Consider the following 24,072-nt stretch of genomic DNA (forward strand, 5'->3'; position numbering starts at 1 on the left):
AGAGAGGGCGGGATGAGGAGGTAGAATGGGATTGGGAAATGCTAAATGTGTGGTTGGAAAGGTATGAGCATATCCAGGAGAGGGTCTTTGACACCAAGGGAAGAGAGGATTTGCAGTAGGAGGGAGTACTTAACAGTGTTGAAGACAAAGGACGTGTCTAGAAGAAAGAGTATACAAAATGTCTATTTAAGTAATTTTGGTCAGGACCATTTCAGTGGTGTGGTGGGGACAGAAAATACATTTTAGGCTGGTTTCACACTACGTCTTTTTAACATCCGCTGAAAACTTTTTTTAGCGGAAGTACGGATCCTGCTTTTACAGCAAATAACGTATGCAAACGCATATGTTATTTTGCAGGATCCTGCACTGGATGTTTAGGGGCGGGCATTGGAGTCATGTGATCGGGAGTGAGGGGAACTAGACTGGGAGGAGGCTTCTGACAGCTGCAGACGCTGGTAACCAAGGTACACATCGGCCTTGGATACCCGATATTTATCTTGGTTACGAGTGTCTGCAGCTGCTAGGAGCAGGGCTGCCTGCACGCGTAACCAACGTAAACATCGGGTAACTAAGATAAGTGGTTACGCGATATTTACCTTGGTTACGAGTGTCCGCAGCTGTCAGGTGGGGGAGAGGGAGGGAGGGAGGAAGGGGGAAAGACAGATAGAGAGAGAGAGGGTGAGGGAGGGAGGAGGAGAGAGAGACAGATCACGCGAGACTGGTTCTGGGCATGCTCAGTACTTTCTGGGCATGCTCAGTACAAAAGCAGGATCCTGTCTATCAGCACGCCAGCGTTCACCTGCGTTCGCGTGCGTTATAGTGCGGATCCGGTGACTTGCAGTATTTTGACGCAGCTCAAAAACGCTACAAGTAGCGTTTTTGAAACATGTTAAAAAACTGCAAGTCACCGGATCCGCACTATAACGCACGCAAACGCAGGTGAACGGATGTTAACGCGAGTCCATTGCAAATGCATTGAAATGAAAACGCATTTGCACTGGATCCGTACTTCCGCTAAAAAAACGTTTTCAACGGATGTTAAAAAGACGTAGTGTGAAACCAGCCTTAGGCTGCCGAAGAGTGAGTTAGAATGTCAGGAACTGTGGAGAGAAGGGCACAATAGGGTCTTACCAGATTAAAAACAAGGAAAAACTTAAATTTGCACTCACCTAAAAGTGTTGTGAAAGGTCACAACACCTAAATCGCTTAGTCACAGGAGGTGAAAGCCACAGCCCCGAAAGAATCGAGATAGTCTTTTCAGGAAAAAACAGGGGTCATTGCTGCGCTAATCACCAATGCCAGTAAGCGATTATTGATCCAGGTCGTTTATTGCATGAACACATGGCCGGCTTTAGGCATGTGCGACTTGTGCGGTCGCACAGGGCGCCGACGGCCATGCTTCAGGAGGGCGCAGCAAAAAGGTAAGAAGTCGTAAATTTCCTGGCTCCTCCGGTCCCAGCACTGCGTTTTTACTGTAACCACTGCCGGTTAATACTAAGCTTTATGTAGCCCCTGGCCAGCCGGGCCCACCATCTTCACCGAGCCCCGGTCACAGCTTTAGCAGAGGGGCCCGGCAGTGTCGCTTCAGCCACAACTGCAGTCTGCACATGACTAAGGTGCGTGCAAAGTCCTTCTAGGGCATTGCATGCAAATTAGCCATGTGGTGGGGGAGGCACTGTGAATGAAGCAGAGCAGAAAGGTGGCACGTCATCCCGCAGCCCAATGTGATGAGGTCATCACCCTGCACCTAATCACAGTGCTGCGGGCAATGCGGAGCTGGCGAGCGCGCGGCATCCGGAAGGGAGAGGTAGGCGCTCTATGAGCTGAAGGTTGCCGAGGGTGGTGGGGGACCCACTGACTACAGCTGCGGGGGGTGGGTCACTGACTACATGGACGGGGGGGCCACTGACTACAGCCGTGGGGTGCGGGAGGGGGTGCTGACTCCAGCCGCGGGGAGGGGCCGCTAACTACAGCCGCGGGGGGGGGGCGCTGACTACAGCCGCGGGGGGGCGCTGACTAGGGAGGCGGGGGGGCGCTGACTACAGCCGCGGGGGGCGGGGGGGTGCTGACTGCGGGGGGGGCCTCTGACTCCAGCCGCGGGGGGCAGGGGCTGCTGACTACAGCCGAGGGGGGTGCTGACTACAGCCGTGGGTGGTGGTGGGGGCCGGTGACTCCATCCGCGGGTGGTGGGGGGGCCGCTGACTCCAGCCACGGGTCATGGGGGGGCACTGACTCCAGGGGCGGGGGGGTGCTGACTCCAGCCGCGGGGAGTGGGAAGGGCCGCTGACTCCAGCCGCAGGTGGTGGGGGGGCCGCTGACTCCAGCTGCGGGTGGGGGAGGGCACTGACTCCAGCTGCAGGGGGGGCGCTGACTCCAGCCCCGGGTCGTGGGGGCGCCCGCTGACTGCAGCCCTTGCCTTGCTTTAGATGGATGTGTGGAGGGCACACATCCAGCTGAAATGCATCACTTCTCAGAGAAGACGCTGCAGGATGTGGGAGCCGGGGAGGGTGAGTAAAATATTTGGGGTTTTTTCTTTATGCAGTAGACAAATATACGAGGAGAGACCCAGGAAAGGCACATATACACAAGAAGGAGGAGATATATACCAGGATGGGGACAAAAACCAGGATGGGGACATATACCAGAATGTGCCCAGGAGGGGAACATACATACATCAGGAGGAGCCTAGGATGGGGATATATATGCTGGGAAAGGGACAAATAAACCAGGATGGGAACATATATACCAGGAGGACGACATATATACCAAAAAGGGGACACAAACCAGGATGGGGACATATATACCAGAATGTGCCCAGGAGTGGGATATACAAACCAAGAGGTGCCCAGGATTGGACATATATACCAGGATAGGGACAAATAGACTGGGATGGGGACATGCATACCAGGAGGGTCCCTGGATGGGGACAAATATACCTGGAAGAGGACATTTATGCTAGGAAGGGTACGATAAACCAGGATCGGGACATGCATACCAGGAAGGGCCCAGGATGCAGACATATATACCAGGATTTGGACATATATACCAGGAGGATACAGTCATATGAAAAAGTTTGGGCACCCCTATTAATGTTAACCTTTTTTCTTCATAACAATTTGGGTTTTTGCAACAGCTATTTCAGTTTCATATATCTAATAACTGATAGACTCAGTAATATTTCTGGATTGAAATGAGGTTTATTGTACTAACAGAAAATGTGCAATCAGCATTTAAACAAAATTTGATTGGTGCAAAAGTATGGGCACCTCAACATAAAAGTGTTACACACTGCGCCTCTGTATAATATCCCCCCACACTGCTCCTCTGTATAATATCCCCCCACACACTGCACCTCAGTACACTATCCCCCCCACACACACTGCACCTCAGTATACTATCACCACACACACACACTGCTCCTCAGTATAATATCCCCCCACACACTGCTCCTCAGTATAATATCCCCCCAAACACTGCTTCTCTGTATAATATCCCTCACACACAATGCCCCTCTACATAATACCCCCCCACACACTAGTCTTCTGTGTAATATCCCCACATACACACTGTTCCTCTGTTTAGTATCCCCCACACACTGTTTATCAATATAATATCCCCCACACACACTGTTCCTCTGTATAATATCCTCCCACACCCACTGCTCTTCTGTATAATATCCTCCCACACATTGCTCCTCTGTATAATATCTCCCCACAAACACTGCTCCTCAATATATCCCCCTCTACACACTGCTCCTCTGTATAATGTCCCCACACGTACACTGCTCCTCTGGAAATACCAACACACACTGTCCATTTGTATAATATCCCACACACTGCTCCTCTGTGTAGCATCCTCTACACACACACTGCCCCTCTATATATCCCCCACACACTGCAACTCTGTATAATATACACACACACAATGACCCTCTGTGTAATATCCCTCATGTACGCTGCCCCTTTGTACACTATCCCCCACACAAACTGCCCCTCTTTATATATATCCTCACACACACAATGCTCCTCTGTATATCACCCCACACACACTACCCCTCTGTATACTATCCCCCCACACACATTGTCTCTCTGTATAATACAGTCATATGAAAAAGTTTGGGCACCCCTTTTAATGTTAACCTTTTTTCTTCATAACAATTTGGGTTTTTGCAACAGCTATTTCAGTTTCATATATCTAATAACTGATAGACTCAGTAATATTTCTGGATTGAAATGAGGTTTATTGTACTAACAGAAAATGTGCAATCAGCATTTAAACAAAATTTGATTGGTGCAAAAGTATGGGCACCTCAACATAAAAGTGACATTAATATTTTGTAGATCCTTCTTTTGCAAAAATAACAGCCTCTAGTCGCTTCCTGTAGCTTTTAATGAGTTCCTGGATCCTGGATGAAGGTATATTTGACCATTCCTGTTTACAAAACAATTCCAGTTCAGTTAAGTTTGATGGTCGCCGAGCATGGACAGCACGCTTCAAATCATCCCACAGATGTTCAATGATATTCAGGTCTGGGGACTGGGATGGCCATTCCAGAACATTGTAATTGTTCCTCTGCATGAATGCCTGAGTAGATTTGGAGCGGTGTTTTGGATCATTGTCTTGCTGAAATATCCATCCCCTGCGTAACTTCAACTTTGTCACTGATTCTTGCACATTATTGTCAAGAATCTGCTGATACTGAGTTGAATCCATGCGACCCTCAACTTTAACAAGATTCCCGATGCCAGCATTGGCCACACAGTTCCAAAGCATGATGGAACCTCCACCAAATTTTACTGTGGGTAGCAAGTGCTTTTCTTGGAATGCAGTGTTGCTTTGCCTCCATGCATAACGCCTTTTTGTATGACCAAACAACTCAATCTTTGTTTCATCAGTCCACAGGACCTTCTTCCAAAATGTAACTGGCTTGTCCAAATGTGATTTTGCATACCTCAGGCGACTCTGTTTGCGGCGTGCTTGCAGAAACGGCTTCTTTCACATCACTCTCCCATGCAGCTTCTCCTTGTGCAAAGTGCGCTGTATTGTTGACCGATGCACAGTGACAAAGCACTCAGAAACAATGGTTATTGACTGGTATAAAAGTAAAGCGTTATGTCAGAATATACCCACGTTCAATTAATAACTCATTAAAAGTTCTTTATATGCATTAAAAATTATTTCCCAGACCTAGACAAACAACAAATATATAGTGAAAATTTAAGAAGGTGTCTAAGCCACTTATAGTTGAGATTATTATAGAGTGGATGGGAGGGAAATTACCATACTTTAGAGCAGGGGTGGGGAACCTTTTTACTGCCGGGGGCCATTTGGCAATTTCTACCAACCTTCGTCGGCCACACCAAATTATCAATGTGAAAATAATCTTGCTATATTTGGTCAAACAATTAACTCACCCTTACTGTGGTAGCTGCTTCTCTTTGGTGTGGCTTTGATGTTTGATGATACAACTCATGTTGCTTCTGACAACTGCTTTTCCAGGTTTGTCTCGGTCTGTAGCGCAGTCAACTCTATGTATATACATCACAGGAGACGCTGGAGGCACATGTGACGCCCTGGACTAGCCAGGTAGTCACAGACATAACACCACACACACCCCCTCCCCTGGATAGTTACACCAGTCAACCAAAAACCCTTGTTGCCTCCCTCCAGGGTCTGATGTCCACACCAGGTGGGGCGGAGCCAGGTGGTTGGCCCCACCCACCGAGCAGTTCACAGGCCTGGAGGCGGGAAAAAGTGAGAGATAGAGTTTGAAGATGAAAGTGAGAGGAGTAAAAGTCTGTGTGTGTCTGGGTAGGAGCCCAGGCACCGTCAGCAAGGTCGGCAGATGGTGGTGGCCGTCTGCAGGAGTAAACGGATCTCTGCGGAACCGTAGGGCCGGGATTGGGTGGTGGCCTACCGGTACCGAACCGGGGAGCGGAGTGAAGTTAAGCCCACAGGCAGGGCCATCAGACCCCGACTAGGCTTGGAGCCGCCGACAACAGTCAAATCCGAGAGTGACCGGAACCCCAGGGGTTTCCTAACACCCAAGTCCCGTTAGAAGGCAAGAGTCCACACCGTGAGGATACACAGCCACCGCCACAGGATAGAGATCCAAGGGCCAGCGCCTGCGGGCAAAAGGGCTCCTATGGTACCTATACGTCGGGGAGCGGACTACCGTTGGGAAACCATCGGAGTCGACACATTCTACAAAGGTGCAGGGAAAGACAGCCACCATTACCTGTCCGGGGAGAGCAAAGACACTGCAGCCGGCTGCGGGACCCGTCCATCCGGCCGTTTGGTTAACCAGAGACTTTGTGACTTTCTGTGTGAGTACACCAGCGCCATCCGGCACCGCGCCGCGCTGCCCCTGCAACCCTGCATCCCAGCCATCCAGCCTCCCCGCATCATCACCGTGCCCCGGGAACACGAACCTCTACCCACGGAGGGGACAACACCCTAGCTGCTCCCTACCATCGCTCCCGGGATCCCCATCACCAGCAGTGGTGGTGCCCATAATCACCATGACCCGTGGGTGGCGTCACGAACTATCTCCCCAAACAAACCATCCCTTTTCACTCACGGGTGAGGAGCGCTGCTCGAGTCCCCGGGTCCGGCCCACCGCTCGAGCCACCGAGCAGCAGAAGCAGAAGCCCCGGACCCGAGCATGGCGAGCACGCCCCTCCGCCCGCGACACACATACATCACTGGAGGGGCTGGGGGCATATACATCCCATAGGAGACTCTGGGACTGATGTGTACACATCAGATAGGAGACACTGGAACTGCTGCATATACATCACACGAGACACTGGGGGCACATATATGCCCCCTGTGAGGAAATGCACCCAGCCCCTCCTGTAACATAAATGCCCCCAGCTCCTCCTGTAATGTAAATGCCCCCAGCCCCTCCTGTGTTATGAATGTCTCCAGTGTCTCCTGTGATGTGTATGGTATGCCCCCAGCACTTCCTATGATGTATATTCCCCCAGCATCTCCAATGTGATGTATAAGTCACAGGAGACGCTGGGGCATACACATCACAGGAGACGCTGGAGGCAAACACAACACAAGAGGGGCTGGGGGGCATACACAACACAAGAGAGGTTGGGTGGCATACACATCACAGGAGACGCTGGGGGCATACACAACGCTAGAAGGGCTGGGGGCGTACACAATGCAAGAGGGGCATACACAACGTAAGAGTGGCTGGGTGAGCATACACAACACAAGAGGGGATGGGGGCACACACATCCCAAGAGGGGCACAGATATCACTGGGGGGGCAGATATATCACTGGAGGGAATGGAGGCATGGACAGCCCTTTCAGAGCACAGGCATGACTGGGGGAACACAACACTGGGGGGATACACATCATTGGGAGGGCACAAGGCATGGGGCGGGCTGCACACAGCACTGGAAGAGCCCTGATATCACTGGGGGACACAAACCTGGGGTGATACACAGCATGGGTGGGGGGGGACACAGCACTGAGCCTTTCACACAACTCTGGGGAGGTGGTACACAGAACTGGTAGGCCCCAAAGCACTGGACGGGGCACAGAGGGCAGGCGTCGGACACTGTGCGGGACTGCAGGCGGCGGGCACACAGCAGCATGAGTGCAGGCGCCGGGCACACAGCAGCATGAGTGCAGGCGCCGGGCACACAGCAGCATGAGTGCAGGCGCCGGGCACACAGCAGCATGAGTGCAGGCGCCGGGCACACAGCGGCGTCAGTGCAGGTGCCGGGCACACAGCGGCATCAGTGCAGGAGGAGGGCACACAGCGGCATCAGTGCAGGAGGAGGGCACACAGCGGCAGGAGTGCAGGAGCCGGGCACATAGCAGCGGGAGTGCAGGAGCCGAGCACATTGCAGCGGGAGGGCAGGAGCTGGGCACATAGCAGCGGGAGTGCAGGAGCCGGGCACACAGTGGCGTCAGTGCAGGAGCCGGGCACATTGCAGCGGGAGTGCAGGAGCCGGGCACACAGCGGCGGGAGTTCAGGAGCCGGGTATATAGCAGCGGGAGTGCAGGAGCCGGGCACACAGCGGCGGGAGTTCAGTAGCCGGGTATATAGCAGCGGGAGTGCAGGAGCCAGGCACATCGCTCCCGAGAGCAGAGGGGCGGCCACACACACCGCTGAGCATGCTGACACTGGACAGCGGTGCATGTGGGGATTTAATGGATGTTGCGGACCCATCACTGCAGCCCCTGGGAATCTGCCCGGGGGCCGCATAAAAGGTCATCGCGGGCCACATGCGGCCCGCGGGCCGGAGGTTCCCCACCCCTGCTTTAGAGCAATGCTCCATCAATATTATAGGGAGACAGGTAGAAAAAATGGCCATGTCCTTAAGCTTCCCTTAACCAGGACTTTTCCTGCCTGTCAATGGAGTACATCCTCACTTAACCGATGCCCCCATTCCTCAGCGGCTCTCCCTAAAAAATCCCTTCTCTCACCCTCTTCATCAATATTCAAAAGTCTCTCTAGTGGTAAGAATTACCTGTATCTCACACACCCAATCAATAAGACACGAAATAAGCACAGATATGTTTTCAGATATAAATACAATAATTTGGCCATAGCTAATACGCCGAGTGGATAACAAAATGGTATCCCTCGGGGAAAATGCCAACTCCGGAAGGCATATCAAAAGTGGAGAAGAAGAAGATAAGGCATGAATGATGTACAAAAGTATTGACAATTTTATTAATAATTTAAAGGACAATACAAGATGATAAAAGGCATACAAAAATTGGAAAGGTAACCGTGGTGTGGGTACGGAAAGAATTTCCTATAGGATAGGTTGGGGGGTAAGGTAGTTGCCACACAGAACCAGACCCAGAGGTATAGGAATGAACACGTGTGGGTAAAATGAACCCACATGTGTACCAGTAATAGGTGTGAATTACTGAGTCCATCAGTTATTAGTTATATGAAACTGAAATAGCTGTTGCAAAAACCCAAATTGTTATAAAGAAAAAAGGTTAACATTAATAGGGGTGCCCAAACTTTTTCATATGACTGTATTATACAGAGAGACAATGTGTGTGGGGGGATAGTATACAGAGGGGTAGTGTGTGTGGGGTGATATACAGAGGAGCATTGTGTGTGTGAGGATATATATAAAGAGGGGCAGTTTGTGTGGGGGATAGTGTACAAAGGGGCAGCGTACATGAGGGATATTACACAGAGGGTCATTGTGTGTGTGTATATTATACAGAGTTGCAGTGTGTGGGGGATATATAGAGGGGCAGTGTGTGTGTAGAGGATGCTACACAGAGGAGCAGTGTGTGGGATATTATACAAATGGACAGTGTGTGTTGGTATTTCCAGAGGAGCAGTGTACGTGTGGGGACATTATACAGAGGAGCAGTGTGTAGAGGGGGATATATTGAGGAGCAGTGTTTGTGGGGAGATATTATACAGAGGAGCAATGTGTGGGAGGATATTATACAGAAGAGCAGTGGGTGTGGGAGGATATTATACAGAGGAACAGTGTGTGTGGGGGATATTATATTGATAAACAGTGTGTGGGGGATACTAAACAGAGGAACAGTGTGTATGTGGGGATATTACACAGAAGACTAGTGTGTGGGGGGGTATTATGTAGAGGGGCATTGTGTGTGAGGGATATTATACAGAGAAGCAGTGTTTGGGGGGATATTATACTGAGGAGCAGTGTGTGGGGGGATATTATACTGAGGAGCAGTGTGTGTGTGTGGTGATAGTATACTGAGGTGCAGTGTGTGTGGGGGGGATAGTGTACTGAGGTGCAGTGTGTGGGGGGATATTATACAGAGGAGCAGTGTGGGGGGATATTATACAGAGGCGCAGTGTGTGTGGGTGAATATTATACACAGGGGCATTGTGTGGGTGTATTCTACTGAGGGTCAGTGTTTGTGGGGGATATTATACATGGGGCAGTGTGTGTGGGAGAGATATTATACAGAGGGGCAGTGTGTGTGTGTGTGTGTGTTTGTGTGTGTGTGTGTGTGTGTGTGGGGGATATCTTACAGAGGGGCAGTGTGTGGGGATATTATACACAGAGATAACGTGTGGGGGTACACTGAGGGGCAGTGTGTGGGGGAGTATTATAAATAAGGGCAGTGTGGGAGAGAGATTATGGAAAGGGGCGGTGTAGAGAGTATATTATGGAGAGGGGAGGTGAAGGGGGTGTATTATTAATTTTCTAAGGGAAATGCTTTATTTTCTGGAACAACTTCAAAGGTGCTAACACTTTTGGCCATGACTGTGTGTATGTATATATATATATATGTACACACACACACACACACACACGTTTTCCGTAGAATGGTGGTGAGTGTGGAAGGCATGAGGGGTGGAGTCGGAGCTGGGGTGGGGTGTAATATCCATGGATACGGCATAAATGGCTGAAATCGGAAGACCTCTAAAAAAAACGAGATCAGACGTGGTGGATTTGAGGTGCAGATTCTCCAGCACAAATTTGTAATTTATTGTACAATTGAAGAGATCAATTTTCTTAGGATATAAAAATAAATGGCCTCTTGTCCTCATTTGTTTCCTGGGAAACTCGGGGAAAAAAATCAGTAGGGGGGGCACCAAAGGGCAGTTTTGCACAGGGCACCATTTAGGCTAAGGCCGGCCCTCCATGAACATATACAAGTCTACGCGTTTCAGGGGTCTCTGCCCCCTTCTTGAGGACAATATATAACAGACAGGAACAATATACCTATACGTTGGTATATTGGTCCTGTCTGTTATATTCTGTCCTGAGGAAGGGGGCAGAGACCCCTGAAACGCGTAGACTTGTATATGTTCATGCAATAAAGGACCTGGATAAATAATCCCTTACTGGCATTGATGATTAGCATGGCGATGATGCCCATTCTTTCCTGAAAAGACTATCTCGAAGAGTGACTTAGATGAGAGATGGGAGAAAATGTTAGCATGGACATGCTGTTCGGCGAGTTTGGAAGTGAACATGAGCAGGGATATGGGGCAATAGCTGGACATAGAGGTCGGGTCGATGGCTTCCTCAAAATAGGCATGATTGAGACATGTTTGAAAACAGAAGGGAAGGTACCACAAGTTAATAGGTTGAAGAGATGGGATAGGGTCAGTACAAACATGGTGGTGAGGTTGGGGAGGAGGTGGATGGGATCTGGTCCAGTGCATAAGTGGTGAGGTGAGATTTGGAGAGGCACTATTATCTGAACCTTGTTCACAAATATGTCTGTGCTTCTATAAAATAATAAACTCGGTAGTTTGTTAGATCCTGTCCGTCTCTGTACATGTTCTATTAAGTGTATTAAGTCTACTGTGCCAAAAACTGTTCACGTAGGTATTGGAGGGAAACTCCTACAGAGAGGCCCACCAGAGAATTTACCGGTTCTCCTGTGGGCCAGTCTGAGCCTGAGTGCAATCAAATATATAAATGAAATAGTTGACAATGGAACAACCATATGGTTATAAAAATCCATCTTATGGTTGTGACATTTTGGATGTTGGCTATAGGTGATTTATGGTGTAAAAAACTCTTTCTAGATAAGTGTACCTTAACCAACATTTTTTTTTCCTGCAGTCTCTGATATTTGATGAAGTCGACCTTTCAGATGCGAGTGTCGCTGAGACCAGCACTAAGAACATCAACAACAGCTTCACGGTATAGTGATAAGAATATTATCTGCATGAAACTCTTTTGTACCCTAGAATTCCAATCCAAGCTAGCGGCAGTCATGTACGCGCATGTATTAACTGACCCGTAAAGCCAGTGTCAAGGGTGATCAAACTTGAAAATTCAAGATGGCTTCATTTAAAAACAATACTGATCGTTTCCTCCATTTTTCGATACAATGGATTGAAAGGTGTACAGTTATTTGAGCTTTGCTTTAATTTTTAACCCCTTAAAGGGGCTGTCCAGGCATAAATATTTGATAACCTATCTGCAGAGTGTGATGTTAGTCACTACACAGACAAGTCAAGAGGCAGAATAGTCAAACGCTCCAGGGTCAGTACCAGGAGAGCACATCAAAATTAAGGGAATACACAAAGGCTGAAGTCAGAATACCTGGAGGGCAGTGGATCAGAGGAAAAGGTCTAGGCAAGAGGAAGGTCAGATGATTGTTAGAGGTCTAGAAACAATGATCAGAACACCAGGCATAGATCCGAGTGCTCTGGGATAAACTGCTCAGTTAAATAGCTGGGCACTTAACTGGAACAGGGAACACCTGCAGAAACCCAGCACTTCCCAGTATGAGAATGGATAAACACCAAAGAGCTAAATGCTAAGACTGGCAGTGTTCTGGAACAAACTGCTCAGTCAAATAGCTGGGCAATTACCCCAAACAGGGGACACCTGCAGAAACCCAGCACCTACTAGTATGAGAGTGGATGAGCACCACAGAGCTCAATGCTAAGACTGGCAGTGCTCTAGGACACACCACCCAGTTAAATAGCTGGGCAATAACCTGGAACAGGGGAGACATGCAGAAACCCAGCACCTCCTAGTATGAGAGTGGATGAGCACCACAGAGCTGAATGCTAAGACTGGCAGTGTTTTGGGGTAAACTGCTCAGTCATATAGCTGGGCAATAACATGGAACAGGGGACACCTGCAGAAACCCAGCACTTCCTAGTATGAGAGTGGATAAGCAGCACAGAGCTAAATGCTAAGACTGGTAGTGTTCTAGGATAAGCTGCTCAGTCAAATAGCTGGGCAATTAACCGGAACAGGGAACACCTGTAGAAACCCAGCACCTCCTAGTATGAAATTGAACGACTGAGCTGTCACTCAAAATACTGACAGCTCAGGATGCCCCCGTTCCAGGTTGGACAACTGGGCAGTCACTCACCCAACTGATAGCTCAGCACACCCTGATCACTGAGCAGAAGAATCATGACACAAAATAGGTCATCAGTAGCATATCAGTAGGGGTCCGACACCCAGTACAATCTCCGATTAGCTTTTATTTGCCCCACCGGCAGCCAGATGTAAAAACTTTGAACAGACATGCGGTCACTGCAGCTCAGCACCAATTCTTTTGTACAGAAGCTGGGCTTCAGTAGTCAGTAATAGCCGCAGCTCCATTGAAAGTGTTTACCTACAGCTGATCGATTGGGGTGCCAAGTGTAAGAGACCCCGATCTGCTATTGATGATCTTTTTGCCAGATAAGTCGCCATTTCCCTATTCCCAGATAACTAGTAAGGATAGTATGATTTCAAAAATTTAGAACTCTGTAAAAAAAAAAATTCCAAGAACTATTACTTTTTTATTTTTTCTGTTGCTATTGCCGTATGAGTTGTAATTTTGAAAGAAACTATTAATTTCACTATATTATGTATTCAAAACAGAACTCCAGCCAGGATCTCATCCCCCCACTCCAGGTGACTGACAGATTTCTTCCACTTGTGTACATAGCTAGAGACCTGTCAATCATCTGGAATGGAGCGGGGGCAGCACCAATTTAGTCTCATCTATCCTTACAGTGATTCAGAATAAACATACACAGCTGCAATCTTGCAGCCAGGGTCTGATTCATGCTGCCTGTGGTTCAAGCAGGGTGAATCTAGTGACAGGTTCCCGCTAAACAATATTCAAGAAGTTTGGGGTCAAAGACCTAGAGTGTACATCAAAGGCAGAGGGGTAAAAGAGAAACAGGTCACAGTCCGAGGTCAGAAGTCCAAAACAGTAATGGGTCAAGGCAAAAGGGGTTAGGCAGACAAATAGTCAAAGGTAAGGTCTGAGGTTAGGCAGCAAGAGGTAAGAAGAGAAGAACACAAAACCACAAGCCATTTACACCAACGAGTAAAGCCACAATTAGCAATGGTCTGACCAATGCCAGCAAGTTAAACAGCCAGACAATCACCCTGAAAGGGTGACATCTAGGAGAAGCCCAGCAGGCCAGGCCTGATTAATTGCTGAGTAATCCGGAATAATATGAGGATAGTCAGCATGCTCCAGTTCCTGATCGGGCGGCTGGGTTGTCCATTTGTAATACTGACAATCCAGCCCTTCCCTGCTAACTATTGGGCAGCTAAGCTGTCACTTAGTGAACTGCAGATGTGTGACACTTGCCTTGAATTTGAAATAAATCAATAATGTCACAATAAAAAATCGCCATTGTCAAACCACACTCTCCATGTTTAACGATGGGCACCATACATGTAGAAACCATACAGTATGCTCACCCTTTCTGCCTCTCACAAACAGGGCCAAAAGTGTCAGAGTTTAACCACAGTACAAATTTTAGACTACAGCACAGAATTCCACTGATCTACTTTAAAATCATTGTGTTGCATGGCCCAAACAACTCTGTTGTTCCTGTTTATGGTCCTCATTACTAGCTTCTTTGCAGCAATTTAACTGTAAAGGGTTGATTATCATACTCTCCTCTGGATGTTGTAATATGTCTGCTACTTGATGTTTGTGTATGATTTATGACAATTTCTGAGGTGCTGTTAATTTGCGCTTTCTGACATTGGTAACTCTGATGAACTTCTCCTCTGCAGTATAGGTGATTTTTAGTCTTTCTTTCCTTTAGCCGTCACCAATCATAGTGGTTGATGTTTTTATAACTGTACTTAAGGATTCTTTCAAGGCTCTAGCAATTTTTTGATTGACTGACCTTCATGTCTTAAAGTAATGGTCACCTGTCAGTCGGTTTCCTTTACTTAGCTGAGTGGTTAATGCCATAGTTTAGCTTAGAACAGTATTGTAATAAGGCTGGGCCTGTGTACTAACACTGCGTCTGCAAAACACATTTGATGAACTTGAACGCTTTCTGAAGATCAATGATTCTACAAATGAGCTCATGACAAGGCATGCCCTTTCAGTCAAGGCCATTCCCATTCTAGGTGACTACCTGATAAAGCTACTTGAGAGAATTTCAAGGGAGTACAAAGTTGACATCAGAGTAAAAGGGGATTTCTTTGAGGAATCTGATTTAACACATATTTTGGTTTGCTTCACGTGTTTATTTACTCCTTGTTTCCATATGTGTTCATTCATGATTTTGCTGCCATCAGTCTGAATTTGCAATGTGCACATTACAAGAACAATTGCATGAACCGGTGTCCAAACTCTTGGCCAATACTCTAGGGTGCCTAACAGAAATATGAAATATACCGTATACTTAAAATTCTATCTAAAGTGCTACGTTGCGCATACGGCACATCAAACACGCTTGATAAACTTTCTATACTCTGGAATGTAAGACCGGAGAACTTGATCCCTTATTTTGACTAAGATATGAAGGAAACCCATAGCACGGTAAGACGTCTTTGTTATAGGAACAGGTTAGAGTTTTTTTGTTTTGCTTTAAAAAAACAAGGCTATGTTGTTTAACTGGTTAGCATTGTGTGTGCTATATATAGGCCAAGAGTCAGATTTCCATGAATAATGGTGCATAGTACATGAACGCTGACCGATAGAAGAATTTATGAGAAATTCCTGACTGTTTACAGTATGTGAAGTGCTTCTTTTTGTTACTGTATGGAGTAAAGTGAGATAAAAGGTGTGATTGATTGAGCCGCTCAGTCTGTGGAGCCATTTGTGCTGTAAAACCCAATCCCTGGTGTCTAGTGATCCACCGTGCCCAATACTTGTCAGATATTTTAGATGCTTTTATTCCCTTTCTTGCTTATTGTGGTTGTTAGGGATCTTTTTTAATGATGTAGTTTTCTGGGAATTGTTTTTTACCCCATCAGCCAATACCTGGTTAAAATCATACAAAAAGTTGTTACCATTGTAGGTCCAGTGATGACTCTCCATTGTTGCTCTGATGATTACTCACTTGCTGCGTGATGTCTCGATTACAGTACACATCATTAAAGCCGATTAGTTAGCTCAGCGCTCTGCTATAGACAGTACCAGCCACCGAGCTCAGTGATTGGCTGCAGCGGTGATGTGTACGGTAATTGAGATGTTACCACTGGAGCCTGGGTGAATTCTTTTTATTATTTTAACCAAATGCTAGCCGATGGGGTGACGATCTGCTATATTGTAACTACTGCAACAGTTCCAGACACAGCAGCATAAATGCCATATTTGATGTCCCATATTATTGTTGGTGGGGGCCTTGGAGTAAAGGGCCATTTACACGCTGCAACATCGCTAACTATTTATCGTCGGGGTCACGGTGTTTGTGATGCACATCCGGCATTGTTAGCGACATTACTGCGTGTGACACGTACGAGCGACCTTCAACGATCGCAAAAGAGGTAAAAATCGTTGGTTTTGGAGAGGTTGTTTAATTACCAAAAATCGTTGTATGTGCAGTAACGATGTTGTTCGTCGTTCCTGCGGCACCACACATCGCCATGTGTGACATCGCAGGAGTGATGAACATCTCCTTACTTCCGTCCACCATCAATGAGGAAGGAAGGAGGTGGGTGACATGTTCCAGCCGCTCATCTCCGCCTCTCCTCTGCTATTGGACGGCTGCCGTGTGACGTTGCTGTGACGCCGCACAAACTGCCCCCTTAGAAAGGAGGTGGTTCGCCGGCAACAGCAACGTCACAGGGAAGGTAAGTCCGTGTGACGGGTATTAGCGATGTTGTGCGCCACGGGCAGCAATTTGCCCGTCACGCACAACCGACGGGGGCGGGTACGCTCGCTAGCGATATCGGTACTGATATCGCAGCGTGTAAAGTACTCTTAAGACCCTCATTGAAATAGGAAAGTAAATGAATAAAGTATCTCCAGATGACTCAGGAAGAGGAACTGCAACAACAAATTTTCTCCAGATGAATACAAGCCGACTGCTTGCACTGAAGACTTGTTAGGGGTATTAGACGTATCACCAGCACAGAGTAAGGGGGAATGAAGGTATTTAAAGACACAAAGGAAAGTGCTAGAGATTAACAGATGAAAATGTGAGGAAATCTGCAGGGTCCTAAAAGGAAAGGGATAAACCCTTGTTAGTGAGACATAGGGGTTGAGCTCAGCTTTTCACTGCCATCATTTGTTTGTTAAATACAACATTTGGATATCAGTGCAGCTAATGGTCGTCTAACGAGTCTTAATGAAGAGGACAAAAGACACATCATATTTACTTCTCTACTAAATCAAAAGTTGTCAAGCAATGGCATCTGCTCAGAACTGGCAGCAATCAGTGGGACGCAGCTACACCTATCTATTAGTTTGGCCAGAAGTTGTCTTTATGGAAAAATTGAGGTCATAACTCATACATTCAACACGGAAACAAAACCAAGTAACGTAATATGCATGAAAACATAGGAAATAGGAGTACATAAAAATGGCAGCTGGACTGATGAGGCGAAATATGAAACTGTTACAGATGGCAGTTTGTTTGCTGATGAGCTTGAGAACGATACGAGTGTCTGCACAGGAAACAGTGAAGCATGGTGGAAGGTGATTGCAAGTTGGGGAGTTGGTGATTTGGTCAAGTCTAATGGTGTCCTCAAGGCTGAGAAATATAGGCAGATACTTATCTGTCACGGAAAGGCATCTGATTGAGTCTAAATGTATTCTGCAGCATGACAACCACCTCAAAGATGCAGCCTATGTCATTAAGAACTATCTTTAGCATAAATAAGAAAGAGGAGTCCTGGACGTGATCATACAACCCTGATGGCAACGCCATCATACATGTTTGGAACAATCTCCTTGTCAAGTTCCTTCAAAAAGGCAGTATACCTAAAAGAATTTGTATTTTTGAAGGCAAAGGGTGGCCACACCAAATGTTCATCTGATTTAAATGTATCTTTTGTTCATCTCATGGCTCAGTTTGGGGATTCGATCTGGTGATCTGTTGTTGCATGGTTAGTTCCTCTGTCTGCTCGGCTGTTGCCCTTTCTTCCCTGACCAAATGCTGATTGTTCTTATTGCCTTTGTTCTCACTTCGTGGTTCTCCCGTTTTGGTCTGCCCTAGCACATTCTTGATTGGGTTATATAAGTTCATCATTCACCATACTTCCTTGCTGGCTATACCTCTAGGTGGACTTGTGTTTAGCAGTTCCAGCCCTTCAGCTAAGGTCTTTACCTTTTTGGGTAAACACCAGTTTAGTTCCTACAGTGAGTCGATTTGTTTTACTTCAAAGCACCTATTCCTTTCACCTCTTTTAGGTTTTTGGTCTGTTTTACTTGTTCCCTGTATTAGTAGCTTCCTTTAGCTCTCCCTCTCTACATTATATGAATGTGTTTTAGCTTTCTTACTCTGGGTTTTTGTACATTCCTGCAGAACCGCCTCACCCTTTGTTGGCAGTGTTTTGTGGCCTCCATTCTGATCCTTCAGGAGGTACAAGAAACCCCTCAATGGCCTTTTAGGGAGTCAGGTCTGAGGTGGTGTTTTGAGTTGTGCAGCTAGGGTCTTTCTAGTCTGTACAGGGACCAGTTGGGTGTGTCACCTTCCTGTAGTAGGTATTTCCCTTTTCCATTATCTAGTCTGTACAGGGACCATTTGCATGCTGGTGCGTCATCTCCCTGTAATAGTGTAGCGCCCCACGGGGCAGGCGGTTAACCTACTTGTTGGCGGGCCATCGACGGACGTTGTCACGGGCAACCTAGCCCGGCTTCGTTGCCCCCGAGGCGTACAGGAAAATGGCGGGGGAGATGATGGTGGTAGTAGTAGGATGAATGTTGTGACGCCACCTGCGGTTTGCAGCCAGGGAATCAGCTACCGCTGCTGTCGCTGTCCTACGGGGCGGATGGTGGTAGCAGCTATGGATGATGTCGATCCCTACAGGTGGAGCGGGCCCCGAGGAGGATGATGAAAAGAGTAGTAATGGCGGGCGCCGAGCCGCGGGGCAGCGGTGCCGGTAATCAAGAGACAGAGTCTATGGCTGCAGTTCCAGGTGTCTTTACTCACTCTTTGTGCTGTGCCGCTCGCCCGGGTAATATCGGTCACTCGCTATGATGGGCTCTGCCGACCCTGGATAAGTTAGGAGAAGTCACAAGTGTTGGAAAGAAGAAGAAAGTCCCTTGTCAGAGTGATCCTTTTAGCTGTGAGGCACCTGGGTTGAGCGGTATACCAGGCCCTGTGAAGAGAGAAGGAAGTGGTGTCGTGTCCCAGAACTGATGTCCCGGGTAGACTGACTAGTGATTGTGTGTGTGATGCTCCTCTTCTACCCCAAGTGGAACCTGCCCCCCAGGTGGTTGTCCTAGTGACCGGGGAATTCCCATGCTTCGTTGATGGCTACCCCCTGCCTACCCTAGCACAGATCCAAGAGAGAAAGCTCCTAAGCTATATGTAAAGTGTGAATGTGGAACACCAGTGATTAACCCCTTCCTTACCTCGAGGTGAATACCGCAACTAAATGAGCTGCAATACTCTGTGGCGACTGAAGCCTCAGGGGCGCCACATTAGGTCTTCTCCTTTTCCCCTACCCAAGTGTGAGTGTTTACGTTCATAAAAGTTCATTCACTTTGCATTTTGTTAATTGATAAAGATAAACTATTAACACTATTATTTTGAAAGCATAATTGCCCGCTGCATTCTTTCGAAACCTGCCTAAAACTTTTGCACAGTACTGTGTGTTCAGGAAGTCAAGTCAAATAGAGATCCAATCTTTTTCAACCATATATCTTCACTGGACATTTCCTTTTTATTCTCTATACAGGTGATTACGCCATTCCGTAAACTGATCCTATGTGCTGAGAACAGGAAAGAGATGGAGGATTGGATTGGAGCCATCAAATCCGTCCAGAAGTGGGATCTTAATGAGGTATATGAAATGACAACTATATATATATATTTTTATTTTCAATGAATGTTACATAGTTCCATACTTTGAAAATTATACTAGTCCATCAAGTTCATTCTTTCCTTACTCAACTATAGCTATTTGAGAAGACGAAGCTAAACAAATCCCATTGATCAAATGTTGCCAATTTTGCCGAACTGGTGGGAAAAATAACTTCCAAGCCCCACGTCAGTGGATGATTGTCCTGGTAATTCACACATTGAGTGATCACATTGTACATTGTGTTTGCTTCCAGACAACCCAGTTTAATATGGAACATTTTTCGGGAATGCACAACTGGTATGCCTGTTCCCATGCTAGACCCACGTTCTGCAATGTGTGCAGGGAGGCTCTGTCCGGTGTTACTTCTCATGGACTCTCCTGTGAAGGTAATTCTACTATCATATGGATTCCTACTAGAAATGAACTTGGTCCTTAGTCCAATATGTCACTACAATAGTAGGGTGTGCAGCAAGAGTAGCGTCGTACACTAAAATTCGAGATGTTAACAAAGGTTGAAAAAAAAGACAACCTTCTTAAGGTGACACCTTTATTAGCTAATATGTATTTGCAAGATTTTGAAGCCGAAGCCCCATCATCACATGAATTCCAAAACTGCCCTTCGAAGGGGCATGTGAGCTCCGAAAGCGGAAAATATACTTTATGTGTCGTCTTGATGAAGGTACCATATCTATATCATTAGTGAAGAGTGAATACTAAATATTTGGGTTGGGATTATTCGTACTGAATACCGAGTACAATTCCAGTATAATGAACCTCATGCAAGTCAATGGGGAACCCGAAAATTTTTCTAGGAAATTTTCAAGCAAAAAGGTTACATTTCCCAAAGACTTGCATTAGGTTCATTATTCATACTAGGTATTTGGTACGAATAATCCAAAGCAGAATATTTAGTATTCGCTCATCACTAACAATAATAATTTTTTTGGACGGAAAAGTATTTAACATTTCATTAAAATAATAAGACAATTGTTTTGTTATGATTCGTTTACATAAATTGACCGGCGGCACAGACGATCGCCAATTAGCTATCACGGGGTGACAGGGGACAACAGGTGACCAGGCCTTCTAATCTGGTCCTCAGGCTAGAGGGGCCCTATCTGTCCTTACACCCAGAGATATGTCTAATGGTGGCGATGTCTGGGCCTCCTTCCTTGCCCTGCTCCTGGCCAGCCCTGATCTAATACCCCTTCTAACCCACCCGAGGAGAGGAGCAGGACTAGAGTGGTGAACGCACAGATATGGACAAATGAGGAAATCAAAACACAGCACACTACAGAGATATATAAGACAATACGTGATCAGGAGGAAATTAGGAGCAGGGAGGAAATAACCAGATGACCAAAGGATTTTCACAGCATATCAGGTAGCACACAGTAAATCACCAACAACAGTAACACTGGGTTAGAGAGAGCTGTAGCCGGCATGGGAGGACAGATTCCTCCATCTTAAAAAGGTGGGGAGTAACTATGATAGGTTTCCCACAACATGTGATCCAAAAGATAACCAGCAGGATAGCAGATATTAACTAGTCCAATCACTAATAAGCACACAGCTGGTCAACGCCCGAGACTGACTGTGCAACTTAGAAGAACCAGAGAAAGCATAGTCTGTAGTCTGAACAGCGTCTGATGCCGCCATAACACTCGGCGACTTTAGAGCCAAACACCCTGTGACTTTAGCAACTTGTTTTGTGATGGGTGGTCATTTTATAGCCCATTTACATGGGAGACCGCACTTTACAATGTAAGATCAGTAATAGATCATCCCGTGCACACGGACTGCCATTGTTCTTGGCAGCACAGCTCCTGCATACACAGAACAATGTGCCTTTTCACTTACATGAGTAATGAATATAATTTCATTTGGGCTCTCGATTGGGAAAAATGTTTCAATTCAAATGACGCGATGTCATAGAAAATAGCATAATCCAGTGTGCCTATGCTTCATTTTCTCTAGTTTGCAAGTTTAAAGCTCATAAACGTTGCGCTGTACGAGCCACAAATAACTGCAAATGGACAACGCTGGCATCGGTGGCAAACGACATTATAGAGGATGAAGATGGAGTAAGTAGAGGACAGAGTCTTATAGTTCAGACTTGCATTTCTGTAGTTCTTTACCAAGATGGTCAAAAAAATGAGGGCACATTTCAGTAGGTCTCACATGTGCAGTAGCGTAGCGCAGTGCTTTCTTAAAGGAGCACAGTCACTTACTATCTAATGAAGTCTGATACTGAGCATACTGCACACATCATTAAAGGGGTATTCACATCTCCAAGATCCTATCCCAATATGTAGTAGGTGTAAAAAGAATACAATTAGCTAATACCTCACATTATAAATGTAGTATAGTTCTGATTAAGCTACGTCTCTTACCACATGTGCGGGGCATTACTGTAGTTTAGTGTCATGGGTGTGCCCCGCTTTGAGGTGAGTCTGGAACCAGAAGGTCACAGTGCCTTATTGTGCACAGGTATGTGTCTTATGTTTAAATATATGTGCTTTCTTTTGTTGCTGTAGGGGTTATCTGGCTTTCCTTTGGAGCCTTAATATCAGGTGCAGGTCTTTGTGACCACTCCCCTTCGCTATAAATAGTCACGTGTATTACCATCTGATGTCGGTTATAGATTCTCATATCTAAGCTGTCCACATTGGAAGGAGCCAGTCTCTGGAAGAAGCTGAAGTTTCATGACTATTGCAGTTGTGGCATTAGCAGCATTGGGGTTGTTTGGAGTGTTTTCCTTTTTGTGTTGATATCCCCCGTCTGTCTTCCTCCCCTTGTGTTGGACTATTGCAATGGTCAGACTAGTGCTCTCGCCTACCTTCTCACTACCCAGGGTGAGTTAAGGGCATACGAGGACCTAGGCACGTGATTGACGACTGGCTGAAAGAACCTGTATAGGAACGTTAGAGAGTGCAGTGAACAGCCGCAGGTGAGTGCAGGAGGTGACTTCTCTCCTTCTCCCTAGCACCTGGGTACTCCATTGTATCATGTACTCGGTGTATCCTGTTTGTTGTGGGTTCCCTTATTCTTGGCGGAACCCCAGTAGTCACTTTGTGACACTTATTTATCCATACTAGCAACTAACTGTCCCTATATGAGTGGTAGTAACCATGGACACCTAAACTGCACATGACGTAAGAGACATACCTAATCAGGAGAACTATCCTACATTTCTAATTGGAGGTATTTGATAATATTATTATTATTATTATTATTATTACACTTACTACATATTGGGATAGGATCTTGGAAATGGGAATACCCCATAAAGCTTCATTTAATTGATATATTTTTTCGACAGGCAAATGCTAAAATAAACAAATGACCTGTACTCCCTGCTGCACCAGCCCACTGCCCCTTTGGTCCCTACTGGTATATCACTTGTCTTGCAGTGATAACGTGCCACTGCAGCTGCAGCCAATCATTGGCCTCAGCGGTTTGGTAGTGTAGCGCCCCTGAAGCCATCAGGAGCTACAGGGATCTGCATCAGGATGCAGGGCCTACCCCCAAGGACCCAGAAGACCAGTTCCGGTAAGAGCAAAACATTAATTTAATCCCTGTTTTTCCCCATTCCCAAAGACTGGTGACAGGCTAGGGTTGGACCCAATGGATGGCCAGCTAGGGGTGGAGCCGATCCAGTCCACTAGACGACAACCAGCGGGGAGGGGTCAGACAGTCAGTAAGTGCAAGTGATAGGAGACGGACGTAACCGTACTGACAGGAGAGTGTAACGGTGACCTGAGGGCCCAGGCGTGTGGTTGTCGGTGGAGTACGGTGGAGTACTCCCGGAACCAAGCACCGATGGGGTACAGAGCCCTAGCTCAGGCAAACGCTCCAGGCAGACCTGATAAAATCTGCACAGTGAGGGGACCATCCAAGACCTCACTGACCGTAAAGTCCGGGGGCACCAGCAATGACGGGAGAACCAGGGACCGGAACAGAGCACCGACCCTACAAGGTTCGAACTGCCCGCCGTACGGACTAAAGACTGAAAAGACTACCAGGAGGGGACCGACCAACCAGAGACAGGTGCAGGGGAAGACAGCCACCAGGTCACCACACTAGTGTGGCGCCCTGGACTAGCCAGGTCGTCACAGATAACACTCAAACACCCCCACCCCCATTAGACAGTGACACCAGCCAAACACAAAACCTTTGTTGCCTCCCTCCAGGGTCTGATGTCCACACCAGGTGGGGCGGAGCCAAGCGGTTGGCCCCACCCACCGAGGAGTTCACAGGCCTGGAGGCGGGAAAAGTTCAGTTTAGTCCAGGAGATGGAAGTGAGAGGAGTAAAACACTTGGGTGTCTAGGTTGTGGCCCAGGCACTGACAGCAAGGTTGGCAGACGGTGGTGGCCGTCTGCAGGAGT

The 24,072-nt window shown here is 47.1% G+C and overlaps 1 protein-coding gene across 2 annotated transcripts in view; it reads left to right on the plus strand.

Moving 5' to 3' along the window:
- The window catches only part of LOC142251355 (diacylglycerol kinase eta-like), a 238,719-nt gene that overhangs the window by 144,312 nt on the left and 70,335 nt on the right, over positions 1-24,072 (plus strand). For both annotated transcript variants that reach the window (XM_075324067.1, XM_075324066.1), the window contains exons 4-7: positions 11,560-11,640; positions 19,558-19,662; positions 19,937-20,069; positions 21,661-21,767. In XM_075324067.1, the coding sequence (XP_075180182.1) occupies positions 11,560-11,640; positions 19,558-19,662; positions 19,937-20,069; positions 21,661-21,767 (426 nt within the window). The remainder of the gene's footprint in view (positions 1-11,559; positions 11,641-19,557; positions 19,663-19,936; positions 20,070-21,660; positions 21,768-24,072) is intronic.

The sequence above is a fragment of the Anomaloglossus baeobatrachus genome, chromosome 9 (assembly GCF_048569485.1).
Source record: "Anomaloglossus baeobatrachus isolate aAnoBae1 chromosome 9, aAnoBae1.hap1, whole genome shotgun sequence".
NCBI lineage: Eukaryota > Metazoa > Chordata > Amphibia > Anura > Aromobatidae > Anomaloglossus > Anomaloglossus baeobatrachus.